The following is a 22291-nucleotide window of genomic DNA, read 5'->3' as shown; positions in this document are numbered from 1 at the left end:
ACTTGGTTCACCAATTTTTTTTCCTGGGAGTTCCTTAAATTAAATATGATGAAAACGATTTTTCTTTAATATCTTTTCTATTCATGCTTATTGTTTCTTTAATAATATGAAGATATTTCTTTTTCATACATAGCTTGTAATAACCCTCTAGTAAACAAAGCACCTATGCATAGCTTTCGTGCATCTATTAGACTATTATGTGAACTAAGTGGATGATTGTTTTCCCTGGAATCCAATGCGGATAGCTAATGACTTTAAATTTTAAAAATAACCGTAATATTAAAGGTCAAAGTAATTTCACAAATGTTAATTTCAAGTCATTAACTATCCGCATAGGATTATACAGATAAAAAAAAACAAAGTTTGATAAAAAAAATATTTAATTAATTTTTAAGAAATAACGATTATTAATAAGATGGTGCAAATAGTTTTTATATCAGCTATCTAAATTAGGTGTGTTGACTGCTTAATTAATTCATTAATTAATGGGAATTTATAACTTTAATGTTAATGCGAAAGATAGGTAGGGATCCACATGGCCTAGCTGTACAAACCCTAAAACAGGTATTTAAATAAAAGAACTCATCACCCTAAACTTATAAACCCATTAAAAATTATCATCCAATATCAATAATAAATTATATAAATATAACTAAAAATTATCTAATATTTTTATAAGGTTAGATTTATCGTCGTTCCTTAGATTAATGATTATTTAATTATTTTAATTTATCTCGTTTTGGATCAATGAGTTAGGGGTTATTTGTTTACTTCAGAATGATTAAGCGCTGAATGATTCAGATGCTCTGTATGAATTAGCTCTGAATGTGACATGTTGTTTGATAATGACTCTGAATCATTTAGAGTGTACTTATGTGCTGAATCATTCAGCACTATTTTGCTAAATCAGTCAGCACTGTTTTGCTGAATCAGTCAGTACTGAATCATTCAGAGGTGCGAAACAAACGTGTTGAACGTTGAACGGTTCAACATTCAGTGCTGAATGATTCCATTAAGAGGCAAACAAACAGCCCCTTAGTTCTCTCGTCTTGACACAAGTGAAACTAATCATAGATATGTCGATCAACAATCTCTAAAATATGTGCTTAAAAGTTCTCAACTGACATCTCCACTCTCCCCTGGATTATGAGCTCAATGTCTATAAGGAGCAAAATTTTCATTTCCCCTTTCTCTATGTAAAAATTGTTAAAAAAGATTATAAATATGTCATTAGTTATGATAAAATTAATTATTAAAGTATTATCATGTTTTATTATTATGTTAGTGTTGATGATATTTGTCTTTTATCATCGACAATGCTATTTATCCGTATTCTATTTTTATAAAGTAATTTATGAACTTTTTTATAAACCCATTTTCTAAATTAATAAATTACATTTTAAAAAAACACCCATTGCTTCTCGATTAATAATTAATATAATGGTGTGGAATTATTTCATTGAAAACACCATTGTTTAAGGTAATTTAACAATAATATTTGAACTAAATCATTGATGGTATTAGCTATTTGGACCAAATAATGAGATAGTGAATTAATATGTAGGGACTATACTAAATCACAAATTTGAAAACAGTAGTAGAACCAAAACCAAAATTTGACCATTGCCCTTGGTCTAACTCGAACATTGGGTCTGACAAAGAGTGAATTTTAAGGCAAAGGCAAAGGTCCCACGTGGAAGCATGCGAGCGTGAAGGAGGTTTTGGTACTATGAGGCTCTGAGCGGCCTCATATGTCACTGTGCTTTCATTATTTTTTGGTTTTTGTATGCACTCAGTCACTATTTAAAATCGATAAATTAAACTGATATAATAATTGTTTTTTCTAATTAATTAAAAATTAAAAGTTCCATATTGGCCAATTGCTGTGGGATTCTGGTTACGTCCCCGTGTATAGTAACACAATCATCATTATGGCTTTGAAAAGCTTCAAAGGCAATGAATTATTATCATTTCCATGGGGTATAACCGATAAAAAAAACAGTTAACTCACAGAGCTATTATTTTTCACTTTAATGTATTCTAAAGGGGCATTGTAGTAGTTTTTGGTCCGTTATTTTCAAAACCTTGGAATTTTCTTGGTGAGTGTTTTCAGGGGCTTTTATTATTCATTTTGGCTGTTGGGGTTTTTGTTTTTGGAGGGGTTGACCTAAGCGGATAACTTCACTTCGGCGTCTGATTTGGAGATTCTCTTGTTTTAGACAGCGATTTGGAGGTTTTTCTCAATGGGGTTTGTGGAATGAATCTGGTGGTGGATTTGATGGATTTAAAGCAAGTTTTTTTCCTGAAATATTTAGTGGGTTTTCTTTGATTTACATGTTGAAGAAGAAGCTACATTTGGGTTGATTTTCAAGGTTTGACCTTTTGAGAACAAGTGCGAGGGTTAAAAGTAAAACTGGGTTTTCCTCAGAGATTTAGAAAGTGCCTTGCTTTGAGACCCGTGTTTGGAGTTCTGCTGCTGAAGCTGTTTCCATTCCCACTGTGAGAATATGGCTTGCATGAAACTTGGATCCAAAACTGATGCCTTCCAGAGGCAAGGGCAGGCTTGGTATGTACCTGATCTCTGCAATTACAGTACATCTCCATCTCCTTCTGCCTACATATGTTCTGTCATTGACTATTGTGAGATGTTGTTTTGCTTTACTTTGTTTTGATCTTGCTCTTTCGTTTTAACTTTTAGTTTTTGTTAATTTTTTTAGACACACTTTAATGTTTGAATTTGGGTGCGTACTGATCAAGAGACATACACATGCATGCTATGGTTGTGGATTTGAGCTACCAAACTAGTTTTGGGTTTCATGTTCCTATGTTTGAAACTCAAGTTTTCATGCTACAATCACTTAATTGCTTAGTGATTCATTCTGTTGCTGTAAATACTGCTAAAAATTGTTCTCTTAAACTCTGTGAGGTTAGTATTTGGTAAATAGACATTATGCCATTGCTCTTTGGTTTTGGTTGAAGTAATGCACTTTATTAAAGCTTCAATTTACAGAAGATGAGTAGCTTAACCGTCATCAATCAACTCGAAACTTGAGAACAATTTCTTTCGACTCTTTAACATATATAATCTGAATTGCCAATCTTGTGTTACTGATATACTGATAATATAAGAATGATACGGTTTGTGTCTTAAGCAGTTTAACATACAGCAGGTATGACTGAAGTTGTCATGTGGATGTGTATGGTTAAACTTTCATCAGAAGGGAGGGATGCCCATCTGTTGGGAGTCCTTATACCTGTGCTAAACCTATATCGTGTCCTTTTTGTTTATATTTCTTATTCTGACTAATTCTAGGTTAGGCCTGTTTAACATCGTGTTTAGTTTAATGGTACTTAGGTTAGATAAGATAATCCTTTTTTACCCAGTTTAATATCATGTCTGTTTTCATTGTTAACATTACTTTTCAGAAGTAACAAATCCGACAATTTTTATCAATATTGGAAGCTTGTTAACACTGACGGAATCAAACAAACTGAGAATGTGGTATTATTTATTATCGTAGTGATTACAAATGTGGAATCCCAGCATTTGGATGAGAAGGACGAGTCTTGAAAAGTGTTGTGTATGCACACTAAGATTGGGTTATTAATGTTTCATCTGTATAATAGATGAAACCATTTCATATTATTTCTTGATTTTTTGTATAATAAGAATATATTATAACATGGGGGCAAGCTTCTTTGGTTTCAATTCTAAGCACCTCGCATATCCCTAAGCGTGTGAAAATCTTGTTATATTTCTCTCTGTGTTGAGCTTGATTTGCATGCAATATTATAGGTTCTGCACAACCGGACTTCCTAGTGACATTGTTGTTGAAGTTGGGGAAATGTCCTTCCATCTTCACAAGGTGATTTTCCCTTCTTCATGTATATACATCATTCTGATTGGTTTTCCCCTTTTACTTTTTAAAATTTTTCTGAATATATATGTTTATGAAGTCTTTCCACTTGTTTTTACTGGTTTCTGCAAAATAACGATAGAAAACCCTCTCACTTGGCCCGCACCATCTTTCTAAGACATAATCTATTGATTTTCCTTGAATTGAGATGTGTCACTTTTCCAATTTCGCAAGCCTTTTCCTTTCATCAAAGAGTGGTAAAAATCTTTGTATGAACTTGCACTTGGTGCGATGCATGGTAAAAAGAAGTGTCTAATCAAATAACTATACATTTTTAGGTTCTTAGTGATTCTTACACTTCTTAACTATCATTTGGTGCAGTTCCCTTTACTTTCTAGAAGCGGTGTTATGGAAAGATTAATCGCAGAAGCATCTGACGAAGAAGAAAAATGTTTTATATGCATCTCCAACATTCCTGGAGGGGCCAAAACTTTTGAACTTGTTGCGAAGTTCTGCTATGGAGTGAAACATGAACTCACTGCCTCAAATGTTGTGTACATTCGATGTGCTGCTGATCATCTAGAAATGACTGAGGAATATGGGGAAGGCAATCTTATTGTGCAGACTGAAACCTTTCTTAATCAAGTAGTCCTCCGGAATTGGAAAGATTCTCTAAGAGCACTTCAGACATGTGATGCTATTATTTCTTATGCGGACAAGCTGAATGTTACAAAAAGGTGCATCGAATCGTTAGCCACAAAGGCATCTACTGACCCCAACCTATTTGGGTGGCCCATAATGGAATATGGTGGTCCAATGCAGAGCCCTGGTGGAAGTGTGTTGTGGAATGGGATAAGTACAGGGGCCAAACCAAAAAATACAAGTTTGGATTGGTGGTATGAGGATGCATCAAATTTAAGTTTACCTCTCTATCGGAGATTGATTTCAGCCATGGAGTCTCGTGGTATCAGAGAGGAGACAATTTCCGGCTCACTTACTTTTTATGCAAAAAAGTACCTACCTGGTTTGATCAGGCGTCAAGGCGCCAAGGATTCTAACACGAGTGCCTCTCTTGCACCTGTGGCCTTGGGGGCTTCTCTATCGGAAGAAGATCAGAAGAATTTGCTGGAGGAGATTGATAGGTTGCTTCCTATTCAGAAAGGCCTTGTCTCAACCAAGTTTTTGTTTGGACTGCTTCGGACAGCCATGATTCTTCGAGCAAGCCCCTCTTTTATATCTAACTTTGAGAAAAGGATCGGGTTGCAGCTTGATAAAGCAACTCTGGAAGATCTACTGATGCCTAATTTCTCTTATTCCATGGAAACACTTTACAACGTAGACTGCGTGCAGCGAATTCTTGAGCATTTTCTTGCCATGGATCAAATTACTGGTGGAGCCTCTCCATGTTCGGCTGATGATGGTCAGATTATTGGCTCTCCGTCATTAACACCAATTACGATGGTAGCCAAGCTAATCGATGGGTACCTTGCGGAAGTTGCCCCTGATGTTAATTTGAAGCTCCCCAAGTTCCAGGCTCTTGCTGCATCAGTTCCTGACTATGCCCGGCCATTGGATGATGGTCTTTATCGTGCCATAGACATTTATCTCAAGGTACTATCCTTACTGGTTACTGCACTTGATGTTAATTACGTTGTTTTCTTCGGTTTTTTATGATGCAATATTACCAGAACTAGTTTACTGATCCAAGAACTCTGCAGCAGTTGTGCCCAAACGCAAGTCATATGTTTGGTTCTTTGAGTCCCTTTTAAGTTGTTTCTGTCGTTGGTTCTTTGACTGGGTAATTTTATTTGGCATTTTAAAGTAAGTTGCTTCTCTCATCTGCTCGAAACAAAGTTAGCCGCACCAGGAAGCCAAATCTTATATGCGTTGATTATTAGGGGGCTTAAAATTATCATTTTCTTAAGATCAATCGCTGCATCTTAAAGAAGGGTACAAGAAAGAAGGCTTGAAACGCTTGATTGCTACAATTATTTTTCGAACTTGTTTAACTTTCTCCTATGCTTATCGAACTTGCAGTCACACCCATGGTTGTCGGAATCAGACAGAGAACAGCTATGCCGGCTGATGGACTGCCAGAAGCTCTCCTTGGAAGCCTGTACCCATGCTGCACAAAACGAGAGACTGCCACTGCGAATAGTTGTCCAAGTCTTGTTCTTTGAGCAGCTTCAGCTTAGGACTTCAATCGCCGGTTGCTTTTTGGTTTCAGATAATCTTGATGGATCGCGACAGTTAAGAAGCGGGTTTGCAGGGTCAACTGATGTAGGGTGGACCTCAACTGTGAGAGAAAACCAGGTTTTGAAGGTAGGCATGGATAATATGAGAATGCGGGTTTCTGAGCTTGAGAAAGAATGCTCAAACATGAGGCAAGAAATAGAGAAGCTAGGCCGGGAAAAGGGCTCCTCAAGCACTTGGGGTACTGTGTCGAAAAAATTCGGATTTAAGTTGAAGTCTCAAATGTGCAGTGCACAGGAGGATTCTATAAGCAAACAGAAGAATGGAAGGGGAAAGATTGAGATAGTGCAGGAAATGAAAGGAAAGCACAAAAAATACTCGAGTAAAGATGACTAATGCAATCAATCACAATGGATTTTCTTGTATTCATCATTCTGATCCTCTTGGTTGTCATTGTTGTTGTTGTTTAGTTGTACTTTTAAACTTTTTTATAAACCAGAGTTTACCACCTTTGATTCCACTGTAACTGTGTACCATACCCCATTTTCCTTTTCCTTTAAAAAAAACACCATTTGATCCCCATATTCTGAATTGTGTACTAGATGGAGAAGATGGTAGAAAGTGTAATTTCATTTGTTTCATTCATGTACTGTTTCTCTTTATAACGCATGCATAATCTCAGATTATTAAGCACCACTGAAATGAAAGATGAGCATCATCACGGATAAATAACAGGCTTACATGTTTCAGTAAAATATTTTAATAATGTAAAGGATTTAAATAGATATAGACTCTCTAACACCGGGGAATTGAAATAGAAGATTATTCAAAACCCACTTATTTTTAATAAAAGACACCTACATTACTTGTATGAATTTTCCTTCAAAAATTTGACAAAAGCCAGAAAAGCTAGCTAACAGGTGTTTTCTAAAGTGCTGCTTGAAGCTCCATCAACGGAACCAGCATCTCTATTCTCTATTGCTTTGGTGATGTAAGTTGCCTCAGGTTATATTTTGCCAACTCCTTGTACTTCTCAACAACCCCAATCAAGCAGATTGTCTGAAACCGGAAAGAAAAATTATATAGTGAAATGGAAGGCTGGATTATGTGATCTTGTAAAGGTTGCCAAAAATGAGTTCACATTCTAGTCAAGAAATAATGTACTCACCTTCACAATTTCAACTATAATAGTGGTGTCAGGATTGCTAAGATCAACTTTGTGCGGCGCAGGTACAGACTTTGCAACCGAATTTATGATTTTCATTCTGTCAACACCAGAGTTTGCACGCGCCTCGTATAGTACAGCGAACTGCAGTGAACAAAAGTTACAATTCCATCACATACAATACACTTCAATTTGATGAAACCAAAAGGATGCTGTAAATGTAATTGTCATGTAGGGTCCTTGACAAAACAAAACAGACCATAATACTGATAAGGTATTTATCCTTCTTCCATGCTATAAATGCATTTTCATGATAAGAGGGAAAAAGATGTTAAAGTGCCCCAAACCCAACCCTCCTTTGAGGAGGCAGGTCCAAATCTAACATGAACAATATTTGCCCACACAAACATTAACATCCACAGTATGTTAATCATCTAAATATAGGTTCGAATTAGCTATCTTGCAAACTAAACGAAGGCATTCAAATATGCAGAAAGTTTATTCTTTTATATATCAAAGTGAATCATGAATTGAATGGCTCTCATGAATTGACTGCTTCCTTTATGGATAACTTTAGGACTATCTTAGATGGATCTTGCAACAAGCAAATGGGCCAAGAACATTGTAAGGGATCAAACATTGATTTAAAGTCATGTTTGTCAATCTTACAATTTCTAAGAACATTTTAATTTCCTGGCTAATCCACACTAGTGAAAACTCACCAGGCAGGCTACTACATGTATGTAAAAGGTTTGATCGGTCCAAATTGTTATTTCCCTAAAGAAAAAAAGGAAGTCCCATCTCTCATTTCAGTGAACAACTACCTTGAGCTAAAACTAGAAGTTTTGGCTTTAAATCGTGTAGCTTGCATACAAGTCATACATTCGGATTCTGTCAAATCTGGGTTTGATTCATGTCTGAATGGTATCAACCGAAGACAAACAACAGAGATGCTTAAAGAACATTTAAAACACATTTATTTTTTTTGTACAAATACAACAATATTTATAGAAAGCAAGTTAAAATTGATGCACCTTGTCCATTCTATTGATTCTATCAACTTGATTTGAATATGCGTCCTTGTATTTTATGGAAAACTAGCTCTTACAAGCACTATAAAATATTTCATCACTTGAAAACCAAAACCAAAAGAATGGGATTCATCTATTTCGTACCTTCCTAGGATTCTGTGTCTCCACTGGAAAATACTGCTCAATGAGAGGTTTCATTGCTCTTGTAATTTCCTCTTCTGAAGAATAGCATGCTACTTCAATAGGTAAGACTCTTAAAATGAACCTAAACCAAAGAAATAGTAAATTTTAGCTTCCTATTACCAAGATAACATTTCCTATGTGCATGTACTTTGTATATGTAACATAAAATGTAAGTGTATAATGAACCTCGACATGTGCTTCCTTGTTGATGCAGCAGACGTCATCATATACTGAGCGATATCTTTGGGGCCAGGAATTCCATCTCTCTTCCGCATTTGAACAAAGATAACACCATTACAGCCTGAATCAAGGTTGAAGAACAGCCTCTTCGAACATGGCGCAAAGGGGAAAAAAGGTTCAAGTAACAAACAATTGGAAAGAAAAATGAAAATGCAATAATGGTCAGCATCACCCATTTGTTTACAAGAGATGACAGGAAGTAATTGCATAAGAAAAGCTAGACAAATTCAGCACAAAAAACGGAAACACGGAAGGAGAAAGTAAGTAATAAACAAAAAATTACGAATAATTCATTTCTAAACAAATAAAAGAATCAGATGAACAATGTACAAGGTTGATAGCTTAAATACAACAAGCTAGTGGGTCTTAATTTTTATAGGCAAAGCTCAACGTAACACAGAAGGAAAAAAACCCATTTGGGCTACTTCCATCTTGCATAAAGAAAATACGTGAATGTTTCAATTAAGAATTTTGTGTTAAATTAAAATAAAATTACAAGAAAAATATGGTATAAGCACTTTTAAATTTATTTAATTTTCTTTTTCAATAAGCATATAATTGCCTTAGTTCTTTCAATTTCGAGCAATATGCCAAAAACATAACTTGTGGTCAAAAAGGTATGTCACCGTCCAGATAAAATGTTTTTTTTTTCAATTAAATGTATTTCTCCTCTTTCTGGCATCCATTAATCTGCAAAATCAATTACAAACTTTAGCAGTCGCAGCGTACTAACCTTACTCTTATCTCCAAGCTCGTTGAGTTCAGCTTCAATAAGCTTATCAATAGATTTATCTTTCTCACTGGTTGCACTCTTTGATTTATCAGTTTCAAGGCATTGTTTCTTTGCTGGAAGCTCCTCCGACTTATCTACTTGATTTGATGTATCTGTTTCATGGCATTGTTTCTTTTCTGGTGGCTCCTCCAACTTCTCTACTTGATTTTCAATATTTGCCCCCTCCTTCTGTGCATCACTAGTCTCTTCTGCTATCTTTCCATGGCACACATCATCTGAATTTGGATGATCCAAATCCTTATTGGTTAAACAATCTTCACTAGCATCATTTTCTCTACTAGCATCTAATTTAATAACTTCCTCTTGCCCTTCCTCCTCTCCTTCATCACCGTCACCCTCCTCTTCATCATCGCCTTCATCATCACTATATGAGAATGTAATCTTTTTATTTAGAGGCTTATTCGGTAACAATGCAGGTTCCTCTCCAAAATCCTTTCCATTGACTAGCTCTTCAAAAAACTGCAGGGAAGTAAAATAAGCATAAGTTTAATAAAAATTCACAAAAGAATAGTAGGGGTAGGGGAGCATTAGCAACTGCCTCTTAAAAATAGGAATAAACACTGTATACGAGGACACAACATTTTAAGGCACTCTACTCATGTTGACACGGAATTGCAGAGATACTGGTTAAAATACGAGTCCAATTCAATATTTAGAATAAGAACATGGCTACTTCACATGAGCCAATTCAGATATGAAAAAAGGGTAAAGATCAGAGATGATGCCAGGGTATTGCTGGCCAAAGGGATAATGTTATAAAACCAAGAACCTTTGGGTCCAAACCATGCTATCTATGCATTAAGCATAAACTTTCAGTCAATATAATGAATAAAGAGAAGGCATGAGGAAGAATACGAGCATAGGATGAAGTTGAGAGACAGTGTGATAAAAGAGGATAAAGAAAAGATGAGAAAATGATTGTATGAGGTTAAATGTTTTAGAGTCCAAAGAAGAAAGGAAAAGGTAATGGGCTAAATAAGAGAAGTTGATTCTGGATGTGATTCTTCATTTTTTATTGCCTTTATATGAGAGCTTAACTTCAAAGATGTGTCTACATAGTCCAATTTTTTTTTTCTTTTTATGAGAGTCAAACCTATCCGTACAAAATGTTTGTGCACGTGTCCATGTAACACAGGGATAAACAATCTATACTTCAAAACTTCCTCTTAGCTGCCATAAATGAAAAGGAAATTCTTTTTCATTGGAGGAAGAGGTTTGTTGTATCAGTTGTTACATAAAACCCAGAAACAGCATTTTTTTTCTATAAAGGTAAGTTTCTACCAAAGATTAATGATTAAGCCAAAGTTTCTTGATGTGCAAATACTTCAATTCATAATTTCATATGTAACAATAGGTGGAGAAAATATCAGGGTCTTAGCGCAGCAAGGGGCCAAACCAATTATAGAACTATGGACATTCCAAAGCATACTATAAATGGATTTTTGTATCCACTGCTGTGTGCAAATTCTATATCCTGCTAGTGTGTATATTTTGATAGAACAAAACTCCCAATGCAATATTTCAGGTATAAAGAAGCAGTCTTTATCTATAATAGTTACAGTAGCATATGCCTAACATTATCAATAGTAATAATAATTTGCAGACCAGAAGTCATCAGCTTTGGTCCATAGTCTTCATGAACAGAAAAAAATGAACTTGAAAAGGAAATGAATCATGAACACGGTAAAGTTAAGGAAAAGATGAAGGCTTAAAGAGCAATGTCACAACTGTTATCACATATCAATGTGATTCTACGATTCAGCTTCACATTATTTGAGCAAATTCAAGGTTATAGCTGATTTTAATCTGGCATAAAACCCCTTTCTAAAAGCCATGCCTCTCCAACAGAGTAATTAAAACACTAAACAATACACAGTTTGAAAGTAAGGGGAAAAAAAAGCAGAAAACAACTTTGGACATTAATAATAATAAAAAACATAAAATAAACTCAGTAACCATTTTGTATATATAAAAAAGTAAAGAATTGAATCACAAACGAATACCAAATGGAAAATCATCAATTAATGATCGGAAATGAAGTGTAATGAAAAAACACAAAAGGGTTCCACAATAAACTTCAAAATAAGAATATAGAAAGAAAAGAAAAAAACATACAGAATCAATAACATTGATAGCTTCATGAGCAGCTTGTCGTTCTCTGCCACCGTCACAAGTGATAAAGAAACCTTGAATGCCAGGCCTTAATGGGTATGCCCCTTTCTTTTTAACTGCTTTCTATTTTCCGAAAATGAAAAAGAAATGAAGAAACACAAAAAAATATATATATGAAAATATAGGGTGAAAAACTAAAAGAGAGAGCTTGGGCTAACATTGTAGGGAAGATACTGCTTCCTCTTCTTGCCTTTGGCTGTCACAGTGTTGCCTTTTGCTTTGTTTTCGGTAGCCATTGAAGCTTTCAAGTGTTTTCGTACTTCCGACTCGAGGGTTTGATTGTAGTTCTCAGTTTTGTTCGAATAAGATTTCTACTTTTAAAAGACCGGTTCGAAACGAGTTCGAAAGCCCGGTTTATATAAAAGAATGTTTACAAAAATATTTAAATAAAATTAAGTCTTCAAAATATATAGAGAGAGAATTACGACATATTTACACAATATATAGAGAGAATTTTTTGTTAGTTTTACTTAGATTAAATATCGTTCATATTTTATTTTTTTCTTGTCAATATCTTCACATTTTCAATTGTTAATTTTATTTATCTATTTTCATTCATCCAATAATCTTAAATTTATATAAATTAAAAGAATATTACATTATGTAATAAGATCCATTGATACTAAAATAATATTTATTCTTCGTTAATTATCGAACTGATACTTTGTAATATAATGTATGACAAAAAAAAAACGCATTCACGGATGCATTTTAATGCATTATAAGCTTATTTGAGATGGTGGATCAACTTTTGTTTTGTAATTTGCTTAGGAAATATTTAATTAATTAAAACTAATTAGTCACAGGCACGTAATCTTCCTTTTGTAGACTAAGGTTTTAATCTTCTTTTGGCACAATATATAAACCCTCCGAATTTCCATAGAGTAAATGGATCGTGTTAATAATTAAAGATTGTTGAAAGCTTGAAATAATATCATATAGATGTAGCAAAATCTTTGCCAATAAAAGTACTTAAACAGAGAAGAAATGTTTATGGCCTTAATTCAGCCCCCTTGACAGTGCAATATATTCCTCTATCAGGCTGTTGTATTTCTGGCTTAGTTCATTCAAAGCTTCTTTTTTCTCATCTGGGATTTCCTTCTTCTTCTTCTTCTTCTGCTCATCCAATCGAATCTTTGCGATTTCGATTTCTTTATGGAGCTCTTGGATCTTCACTCTTTTCTCCTCGTACTGTTTCTGCAGTGTTTCTAACTCTGATATTGCTGCTTTGCCTAAAGCTTTTAACAGTTATATGAATTAAATGTATAAACAGCTTTAATATAGTTTAATTAACAAAAACTCTGAATTTGGTACCTGCTGGAGGATTACAAGAGCTGCCACTGCTGCCTTCCATGAGTTTTTTTTTCAGCCTGAAATAAAAAAAAGGTATATATATGATCAAAACAAGGCAAACCAGCATGAACAACTACAGTTTTGAGTTTCTACCAATGCAGTCCATGACAATAAATTCATTTCACTGTTATTGCTAGGCACAGTGAATCTTATTAACTTGAACCTGTTGGGGAAGGTTAAAACTCAAACAGGTTATAAACTACTTCATGCCCACCATTGGACATCTTGTTTTAAGCTTGATGAATGAAACAAAAAGACAAATAAAACTCCTCTGCCATGCTAGAAAATGCTAACCTTTTCCCTTGTTGGTGGCCACGCTTAAGAGTGAAATGCAGTTGATGTAACAATGGATGAAGATATATGTAAAGCTGAGATTGTGATAAAGGAGAGTTAATATGGAAAATAAGAAAAAAGGGCATATTTCCATTGATGGAAACAAAATCAAAGGCCGTAAGAATCTCTTGGGACAGAGATTTGCTGAGCCCCTGGTAGTGGAAGTCTCTTGTCTTTCACATGCACTTTTCTCTAGTACTACATTACAGAAAGAATCGGAATATTTGGTTTCATGTGTTCCAAACCATTCTGATGCTGATGATATCATGGAAAAAAGAGGAATCCATCATGGCAGTGTATGACAATTGGCCTTTTGCTTTTTCTGTTTCTGTTTTGGCTCTTTCTTGTATATGGTATACCCTTTTTTGGAAGTTATTTGAACCTAAATGAAATTATGTTTGAACACAGGGAAAGGTGAAAAACGTTTGTCAACAGCCCGTGAACTGAAAAATCAAGGACAGTCACGGACCTCATTCATTTCAATTTACCTGCCCCGCCCTCTGAAATTTCCATCATCCAAAATACTTAACTGCAGTTTTTCGCCTAATGCAATAAATTACAATTTATTCAGCCTCATCATACATGTCTACTCATTAGTTGGTCTTACCTCCAGCCAGTTGTCGAATGAAGTTCCTATATCGCAACTAAGCAGCCACAAACCTTGTACTCATCCCAACATTATGTTTCTGCATATGCTCCTCTATATTACAATATCGAGGGACAAATGTACGATTATATGTTAAGAGACGAAAGAATGAAAGTATATTATCAATAAGGAATATAAAGAAAATATTTAAAAGTCGTCAAACTAATTCTCAAGTCATTTCTTCCACTACTTGAAAATGCTATTTCTTAAATAAATAGTCTTCTATAATCTATTTCTCATGTATAATTTATCTAATCATCCATGTTTTTAACATGCATGCAATAAGTTAACAAAGGAATCATCTGAACTTGTATGACATGAGCTGAAATAATATGTAATTATTTATTAGTTTAATATCCAACTTTAGGTCCAATTAACTAATAATCCAATGTCATTAAACTAATTTTCAAACCATTTCTTTCATTATTGAGAAAATATTATTATTTAAATAAGTAATTTATCACCATCTACTTCTCATTCATAATTTATTCAATCGTCCGTAATTTTAATATGCATACAATGAGTTAGTAAAAGAACAATTTGGATTTATATGATGTGAAATAAAATAATATGGAACTAAATTTTAACTTTTTAATCATATAATAGAATTTATAATTAATTAAATCGTTAAATATCTTATGAGCTGGTTTCTATAAATAATAATTCAAAAAATATACAAACCCAACTCATTTTCGTGTCTAACGAGTAATCCAACACAAGATAGTTTTCTAAATTTAGTAAGTTTGAATAATCTGAGGTGAGGGTTTAATCATTGAGAATGATTGCACTAAGTGGAAAATGACTAGTTATTGGAAAGCAACATCTTTGAATATGTTAAATGTGGACACTGAATCATCTATTTCATAATTTAAGTAAAATGATTTTGTTTTTTAAACATTAAAATCAATAATTTTTTATTTAAATATATTTTTTATTTAAATTTAAATTAATAATTCTTAAACTAAAGTCGACATGACATTAATTTATGCTGAAATTAACAAAAACCTAAATACATATTTTTTATAATTTATCTAAAATGAGAGAAAACAAGATGGGATTTTTTTTCTATAAAAAGAGGTTCATAGAACATGCTAACTGAATCTGAAAGTTTATTTTATGTAATATTAGCATCAGTATAATATATATCCATATTTGCATCCTAAATAAAACATATACATATACATGTACATATACATGTACATGTACATATACATGTACATGTACATGTACATATACATATACATGTACATATACATGTACATGTACATATACATGTACATGTACATATACATGTACATGTACATATACATGTACATGTACATGTACATATACATATACATATACATATACATATACATGTACATGTACATGTACATATACAAGACGAGAGAAATGTTTGTCTGACACCCTGACTTCATTTTGTAGTAATGTCAGTCCCCCAATATGATGAGAGCAAGGAAAAGCCGTAACCCAGCAATTTCATGCGGACCTAGTATGTATGTATGTATGTGTATTATAGTAAAAAGAGAAGCTTTTTGACCAGCTTTCCCATGGATATACCCAACATTCTTCACTTTATGGCAGCAAGAAACCCGAAAACAAAATATTTTATTTATAACTACTACTAATAAAAGTTTAACATATTAAATATAACTATACCAAATCACCAAACTCCATCATCTTCCTAGGTTCCAAAACTAATGTGAAGAAAATTTCACTAACTTCCAAGCAACTGCTGTTTCCAAATTAAATGTTTACACATTTCAGGCATCAATGTCTGTTGGAATACATAGGTGAAAGAAGACGCATAGATTTGATGACACAGTGAGTTCACTATCTTTGGTTTTCTGATTTTGTCTGTTGGAATACATATACCTACAAAAGAAAGGAGAAAGGAGAAAAGAGAAAAGCCCTAAGCTCGTTCGAGACTCGGTTCCGATATGCACTTGCTGTTAGTGGGTATTGTATTGAAGAAGAAGATGACGATGATGATATTGTTGAGATATTCTCTAGGATCTACTCTTCAGTATATGAATCTGACTATACACGTCTAGGGGATTTCTTCTAGTATATGCTTCTCTACTTTTCTGCACCTGTAGATTGTCATATCAAAGCATTAGAAGGATGTCATTTGATTCGAATTCAAAAAAATTATATGAGTTCATAAATTATTGATAACTCGTTTCCGAGTTTCAAACATGCTTACCTTTATTTCCTACGGTTCATTAGCTTTTCATGCCCATCATTAAACCTGAGAACAAATACAAACCAAATACCTTTTAATCTGGTAGTTGTAACAGAAGACTTCAAGCTACGACAATGATAATACCTTGGCATCACGTAGAAGATAACTTAAACAGAGGTTGTGCCGCTGGTGGAAGCGATGGGCCGTAATGGATCATCAGAAGATGAAGCGGCACATGAAGCAGAACTTTCCTTTGGTCCCATCAAAGCCGGATGCTCAGAGAGGTGATTTTCAGTAGATTTCTTAGGGGAAGCAAAAGGGCTATCGGGAAGTGCATGCTCAACACTGCTCTCATGGCATATACAAGAAATGTCGATTAAATAAATGAGAAAAACAACTAGATGACAATCAACTTTAGAAGAGCCTAAAAGACAGCAGTATACAATAAGAGCTAGTTTAGCATAGCTCTTGCGGTTGAAAAGTGCTCTTGAAAAGCATCTGGCAGTCAGAATCTTGGTTTGGCTCCAAAAGAACTTTTCAACCTCACTTTTGATGGCAAAATCCCTTTGCTTCGCATTGCTTTTGCCATCAAAAGTTCTTTTGAACAGCCAAGAGCAATGCTAAACACCCCGTAAGACTCCAACAAAAAATACAGAATATGGCATCTGTACTTGTGCGAAATTTATCTAAATGTCAGAATTAAACTCCAACACCATACCCTTTGGGGCTGGGATACCCTTGGCTATTTCCAACACCGGCTTCTTGAACACAAGCTGTTTTCACTTCTTCCACCTCAGCAGCATTAATGATGGAGGGAACAGTAGCTGTATTATCACCATTGACTGCTACAAGAAATAATATAAATTTCACTACAGCATTTATTTTATCTTCCATTCCTTGAATTAAGAAATCTAAACATATTGCACTACCGGTTTTGATTTTATTTTCTATTTTTAACACGAGAGATGGAAACATATCCGCGCAGTATTCACAAATCCAACAAAAATATAACTATATTAAAATTGAGGCTGTTTAGCAAACCTTCTGAGACTTCTTGTTTAATGTTGTCAGATGGATCAACATTTTGACCTGCATGAGAATATGCAGGCAAGGAAATAGAAGCACCAACGGATAGGCTGCGTTGGTGATGATGAATACCGTCATTCTTGAAGTCTGGAAGTTGCAAGTTCATGAACCTTCTCCTTTGCAGTTCAATAGCTTGCCGGATATCAACTTGCTCTTCCAGTTCTCTTCTAAACATCATCTCTTGTGCATCGTACGGAATCTTTGCCCCTGTAAATAAACAGAAATTGAGAATCCCAAAATCTAAAAAACAAAATAAAACAAGAGAAAAAGGCATTTTAAGCATTTTGTTTCTGCATGTATCATTTAATGCAAAAGACCCCATAAAGAGCCATGATTGTTTGTTTTCTTACCAGCATGAAGGTCATATGGCTCTCTAGAATCAAGCCCCAAAGGGCTTGAACAAGGAGATAAGTTCCCCCTCTCAAATTGTTGTTGCAGGTGTTGCCTCCTGCAATTGTTCCATTAACAGTTACAAAATCAACGCACAGTAAGGACAAATTGTAAGATAAAGAAACAAACAAGAGAAGATGTCATACTTCTCAGGAACTTTTCCTTTTTCCTTGTAGGGCTTAACAAGCACACGTGAATCACAAATGAAATGGGGATTTCCTCTGGACAAAATGAGTTTCACAGTCTCCGGATGGACAAAAGTAACAAAACCAAACATTCGCTTTTGCTGGTACGGGATCCTCACATCTTGCACTGGTCCAAACATGCTTAAAGATACAGGAACGCTAAAGTGAATTCCCAAACTTGAAATTTAAGAAATTCATAAACCTTAGTTCTTAACATAAACCACCCTTTGGTTGCTCCTTTCTAGAATTTTGCATAAAAACAAATCAAGCAAATAATGGCAACATACATTTCGTGGAAGCCTCGGCTAAACAACGCTGGATACATAAGAAACACCCATTTTGCTCAAAATTGTACTCTCTTGTAATAAACACAATATTCTACATCCCTTAGGAAAGTCAAAATCATATATCTACGGTATATCAATAAAGCCTATGTATTCAAATTACAGAATTCAGACTCCCATATAAATTGTCACATCACCTTCTTCTGTAAACATACATATACAGTAATAATCCATTTTCAATCCACAAAACATCAATTTTTCCCATTCACCGTCACCAGTCTTATCATACAGCATACTTGCTGGTTTGACCAAGTCCACAAACAACACCAGAAGCACACACCTTTTCTTTTTTATAACAAACAAATTTCTAATGAAATGTTTTCCTGGGATATTTACACAGGTAAAATATGCATGTATCTCCTTTATACATTATTTAAAATCAATTTTGCTGAACACTTGATGAGTCATGGGAGTAAGAGGGCAAATTGTCCATAAGTCTAAATATCATAACCCATATTTCCTCTTTCAACTAATGAAGAAAATACTCAATCCTTTAATTTCCCATACATTCTTGAGCACTAATGTAGAAACAAAAACAATTAGGTATTACCTAAATTAACATGAGTAGTTTTAAGTGGCCTGCTGTTGAAGACTTTTTAGCCACCAGTAAATATATTAAATAAGAACAAATAGAATAAAAATATGAATCCCATTGAAATATGCCTCCGATCATTTGTAAAGTCCTTTTATCATTACAAGCGCTATCGACAATTTGAAATTCCCTTTATATGATCATTTGCTTCTAGATAAATCATATTTACTTGATTATCCTCTCCTCACCTGAAGAGTTGACAGCAATCGAACAGCATTTAGGATAGTTATCCTAACATATTTCAATTAATGGGATAAATATCTAACCAAAGATGAAGAGTGGTTATAACCTAAACTGCAACATCAAAACAAAATATATGGTGGGTAAGCAAATAATTCAAAATGTAGTCCTCACTCAACAATGTGCATAGAAACTTGTTATAAACCACAAAACTGCATGTATAATCAGAGGGGGAAATGCCAGACCATTTAGAAGTAAAGAATATACCTGAAGTAGTTTGAAACATCTTCATCTTTAAAACTACTATCAGCTGGAAAAGTCAGGTAAATCTGTTTTGAAGCTGAATTAGCCTTCTCTGCCAATCCCATTGCGAAAAAACTATTCCTCTCAGCTCGGCCTTGGGCAAACTTGCAAATTTCCTCACCAACCATCAATGCAGCAGCTCTGCAACATAACAGTGTGCCAAATGGAAAAGAACTTAAATTCAGCATAATAGGCCATACTCCAATGCGATGCCATGGTTCTTGTAACTAACTACTCCACCACCAAAAGAAGACCAATTATCTTATAAATTAAACCCCACTGCTGAGCTAAACTCAAGTTTAATGAACTTTAAGAATCTCAGCGTCAAAAATATAAACACAAGCCAAATAGATGTTTCTGTTATTCAACCAATAAGTGTGCAAATCACAAAGAACAAACATATAAATAAAAAGGGACTAGAAGAAACCAATCCATAGCATCAAGACTACGAAAGAAACGCCAAATAGATGATATATAATTTATTTATGGGTAAATTAAAGTAAATCAAAACAAATCATAATATGGGTTGCATAACCACCATAAAAAAACTGACGAGTCTTATACATAAAATAGACAAAACACTTTGACAGCAGGAAACAAAAATGGGAACTATTTAACATACCTCTGGGCATCAGTTTGCTGTTGCAAAAGAAAATTCGTGTTTTTTTCGCAACGCAAGAGAGAAGAAGCACCAGCCATCAACTGAGCAGCAGCCAGCCTTTGCTGATGTTGATGAGCAGCAGCTCTCACTCTCATCACTTCCTCATGTTGACGATAAAGAAGGTCCATTTTACTAGGTGAACCAACAATGGCACCAGTGACGTCAACATTATCAGTTAAACCACCAAGCTCATGTGAAAACTTACAGTTATCACCGTTCTTACAAAACCCTCTAGCAAAATAAAGACAAGGCTTGTAACCACCCAAGAGACCACCGGCTTCTTCGGTTGCTCCGAAACACGCATCACTTGCAGAAAAACTCCTCCTATGACCAACAAAGTCCTCGTTCTTAGAAGATGAAGAATCGTTCAAGAAAGAAAAATAATCACTCATTTGGTTCTCATCGATGAAATCAGTGTTGCTATCCCCAGTCCTTGAAGGAACTAAGAGAGACCCAGAGCGGATATTTTCATAAGAGAGAAAAGGACTCGACTTTGGGCTACTAGCAGGAGACCAAGAAGGCGCCTTTTTCGAAAACTCTAAGAACCCATTTCGTGGAATGAAACCAGGAGACGATGGAGGGAATGGGTTTTGTGAATTGTTGGAGTTGGAGCTGTTGGGTCTTGAGATCGGGTTCAGAGGAGTAGAGAAAGTGCTTGAAGAAAGTCCCAAGTAAGCTTTAGCCTTGAACACAAGGAACTGCAAAAGGGTTTCAGGACCAAAGGCCAAACGCAACAAATCCCTGTCAGCCAAGTCCTGAATAAGGATGTAACCCATGATTTTCGAAGCATTTTCTGGGTCTAAACTCTTGATTTTGCTGAACAACACGTTGGTCGTATCGTGAAGATCCATGGGGATATTTTTTTCAGTTTGTTTTGTTTAGTGTTTGAGAGACACTGTGGAGTTTGGTTTTTTGGGTTCAGTTGAAGAGGAGACAGCGACGGCAGGAAGAAAGAGAAGGAGAGTGAAAGGAAGTGGCGTTTAGAGGTGGGGGAGGAGAGAGAGGGTTGGCTTTTCGAAGTTTTTTTCTCTTCTTTTTTCCCGAAAAGATTAATAAAAAATGGGGAAAATTAACAGATAAAGAAAGAAATGGGTTGGGAGTGGGGTGCTGGAAATGGATGTTTAGTGTTTTCAAGTGAAACGAGAGCGGGCTTCATCTCTACTCGCTCCAATTTCTCCCTCTCTCTTTTTTCCCATTTCATTATTACAATTTTCCCTCCCTAAATACTACAGTGAATGTTGGAAAATTTAAGAATTTAAAAATAATATCTAATTAATTATATAGATATAAATATTTTACGGTATAGACGATATTATTGGCAGTCAAAATCAATTTTGGTAAATTTGTTACCAATAATCAATAACTTCGTGTCAATTTTTTTTGTATTTTTAGATCAAGTTAAAGAAACATTAAAGTAAAATACTAAAATAAAAAATTATTGCAATAAAAATGGAATAATAAATTTAAATAAGGTGCCCATAATTTACTTAAGATTGTTTTATAAAAAAAGTGTTTTAGTTCTCCACTTTAATTTTTTTTTACAATTTGATATAATAAAATATAATATGTAAACCTTAAATGGTGATATTTGTGATTTATGAAAATTAATTCAAATTAAATTTACGTATATAAAAAATTCAAAAAGAAAACATATTTCATGCATTATGTTATACATTTCATCAAAAACTACGTATAATTTTAAGATTTATCTTAGAATTTTATGAAGCCCTTTTTGTCTAACGGTTAAATTTATATTTCTAAGGTCTAAGGTTAAGGATAATATTAGTAATTAAAACAATTGTTATTCTTTTAGATCTTAGGTTCGAACATGATTTTTGTAAAATTATATGAGCGTTTATTGTCAAATAATTGGAAGTCTTCCAAATAAATATGACATTATAATTACTCTATATAATTAAAAAATTAGGTTCATTATAAGTAGGTATAAAGTTAGTTTAATCGATATTTTTTATTTTTTGAATAGTTTATGATCATACATATGATTCTCTGTTTTTCATATTAATTTTAGGTATTTATTTTTAAAAAAAAAATTAGATCAAATTAAAATTCGTGTACTCTAGATAATGTTATCACCTATACGATTGGTGTAATAGCTTTAAAGACTACATGATATTAACAGATTTTGGAGACATATTAATTCGTTGAAAGTGAAATCTATGCATCATATCCTATTTTCAATCTATAGGGTTCTGCCATATAATGATTGGAGTCTGCGAGCTAATTTTTGCGGTGTTCACATATGTTTCAACGCTAAAATCTAGGATTATATACATTTTGGTACGACTTATATATAATCATGATTTCATATCATTGTATTGATTTGTATAATAATACTCAGCTTTGTTTGTACAACGTTTTTTCATTCTTTTATTTATAGT

At 34.2% G+C, this 22291-nt stretch overlaps 3 protein-coding genes and 1 long non-coding RNA gene across 5 annotated transcripts; 2 read left to right on the top strand and 2 right to left on the bottom strand.

Annotated features, from left to right (window-relative positions):
• The first annotated feature begins 1806 nt into the window (after nucleotides 1–1806).
• Nucleotides 1807–17640, top strand: LOC120195088. Its single transcript, XR_005523028.1, has 3 exons — nucleotides 1807–2392; nucleotides 12676–12678; nucleotides 17630–17640. It is a non-coding gene; the product is annotated as an uncharacterized LOC120195088 (long non-coding RNA).
• On the top strand, nucleotides 2449–6562 carry LOC120195041 (BTB/POZ domain-containing protein At1g30440-like). Its single transcript, XM_039197177.1, has 4 exons — nucleotides 2449–2566; nucleotides 3797–3866; nucleotides 4239–5468; nucleotides 5895–6562. Exons 1-4 carry the CDS (start codon nucleotides 2508–2510, stop codon nucleotides 6444–6446), a joined length of 1911 nt encoding a protein of 636 aa, XP_039053108.1. The 5' UTR covers nucleotides 2449–2507; the 3' UTR covers nucleotides 6447–6562.
• On the bottom strand, nucleotides 6878–11940 carry LOC120195064 (THUMP domain-containing protein 1 homolog). Its single transcript, XM_039197188.1, has 7 exons — nucleotides 11793–11940; nucleotides 11578–11697; nucleotides 9403–9921; nucleotides 8616–8755; nucleotides 8391–8511; nucleotides 7219–7359; nucleotides 6878–7109 (listed from the first exon to the last, which is right to left on the bottom strand). The coding sequence occupies exons 1-7, from the start codon at nucleotides 11868–11870 to the stop codon at nucleotides 7026–7028; spliced, it is 1203 nt and encodes a 400-aa protein (XP_039053119.1). The 5' UTR covers nucleotides 11871–11940; the 3' UTR covers nucleotides 6878–7025.
• On the bottom strand, nucleotides 15679–20886 carry LOC120195051 (zinc finger CCCH domain-containing protein 55-like). 2 transcript variants are annotated; one of them, XM_039197180.1, is made up of 9 exons: nucleotides 19854–20886; nucleotides 19196–19372; nucleotides 17774–17953; nucleotides 17588–17685; nucleotides 17193–17444; nucleotides 16870–16996; nucleotides 16296–16496; nucleotides 16173–16217; nucleotides 15679–16059 (listed from the first exon to the last, which is right to left on the bottom strand). In XM_039197180.1, exons 1-7 carry the CDS (start codon nucleotides 20741–20743, stop codon nucleotides 16319–16321), a joined length of 1902 nt encoding a protein of 633 aa, XP_039053111.1. In that variant the 5' UTR covers nucleotides 20744–20886; the 3' UTR covers nucleotides 15679–16059; nucleotides 16173–16217; nucleotides 16296–16318. The 2 variants fall into 2 exon arrangements, with proteins under 2 accessions (XP_039053111.1, XP_039053114.1); XM_039197183.1 differs by having other exon boundaries at nucleotides 16870–16993.
• Nucleotides 20887–22291: the final 1405 nt, after the last annotated feature.

The sequence above is a fragment of the Hibiscus syriacus genome, unplaced genomic scaffold (genome assembly GCF_006381635.1).
Source record: "Hibiscus syriacus cultivar Baekdansim isolate YM2019G1 unplaced genomic scaffold, ASM638163v2 tig00004502_pilon, whole genome shotgun sequence".
In the NCBI taxonomy this organism is placed as follows: Eukaryota; Viridiplantae; Streptophyta; class Magnoliopsida; order Malvales; family Malvaceae; genus Hibiscus; species Hibiscus syriacus.
The sequence above is the reverse complement of the archived record's forward strand: the minus strand, read 5'-3'. Positions and strand labels throughout refer to the sequence as shown.

Excerpts from the sequence above, each read along its gene's own strand:
- LOC120195041 (XM_039197177.1), top strand. The coding sequence starts at position 2,508 with ATGGCTTGCATGAAACTTGGATCCAAAACTGATGCCTTCCAGAGGCAA. Across the intron at positions 2,567-3,796 it reads CAGAGGCAAGGGCAGGCTTG|GTTCTGCACAACCGGACTTC; the intron begins GTATGTACCTGA and ends GCAATATTATAG. Across the intron at positions 5,469-5,894 it reads CCATAGACATTTATCTCAAG|TCACACCCATGGTTGTCGGA; the intron begins GTACTATCCTTA and ends TCGAACTTGCAG.
- LOC120195064 (XM_039197188.1), bottom strand. The coding sequence starts at position 11,870 with ATGGCTACCGAAAACAAAGCAAAAGGCAACACTGTGACAGCCAAAGGC. Across the intron at positions 8,512-8,615 it reads ACAAGGAAGCACATGTCGAG|GTTCATTTTAAGAGTCTTAC; the intron begins GTTCATTATACA and ends TCTTTGGTTTAG. Across the intron at positions 7,360-8,390 it reads AGACACAGAATCCTAGGAAG|TTCGCTGTACTATACGAGGC; the intron begins GTACGAAATAGA and ends TGTTCACTGCAG.
- LOC120195051 (XM_039197180.1), bottom strand. The coding sequence starts at position 20,743 with ATGGATCTTCACGATACGACCAACGTGTTGTTCAGCAAAATCAAGAGT. Across the intron at positions 17,954-19,195 it reads GATGTTTCAAACTACTTCAG|CATGTTTGGACCAGTGCAAG; the intron begins GTATATTCTTTA and ends TGTATCTTTAAG. Across the intron at positions 16,497-16,869 it reads GGGTATCCCAGCCCCAAAGG|TGTTGAGCATGCACTTCCCG; the intron begins GTATGGTGTTGG and ends CCATGAGAGCAG.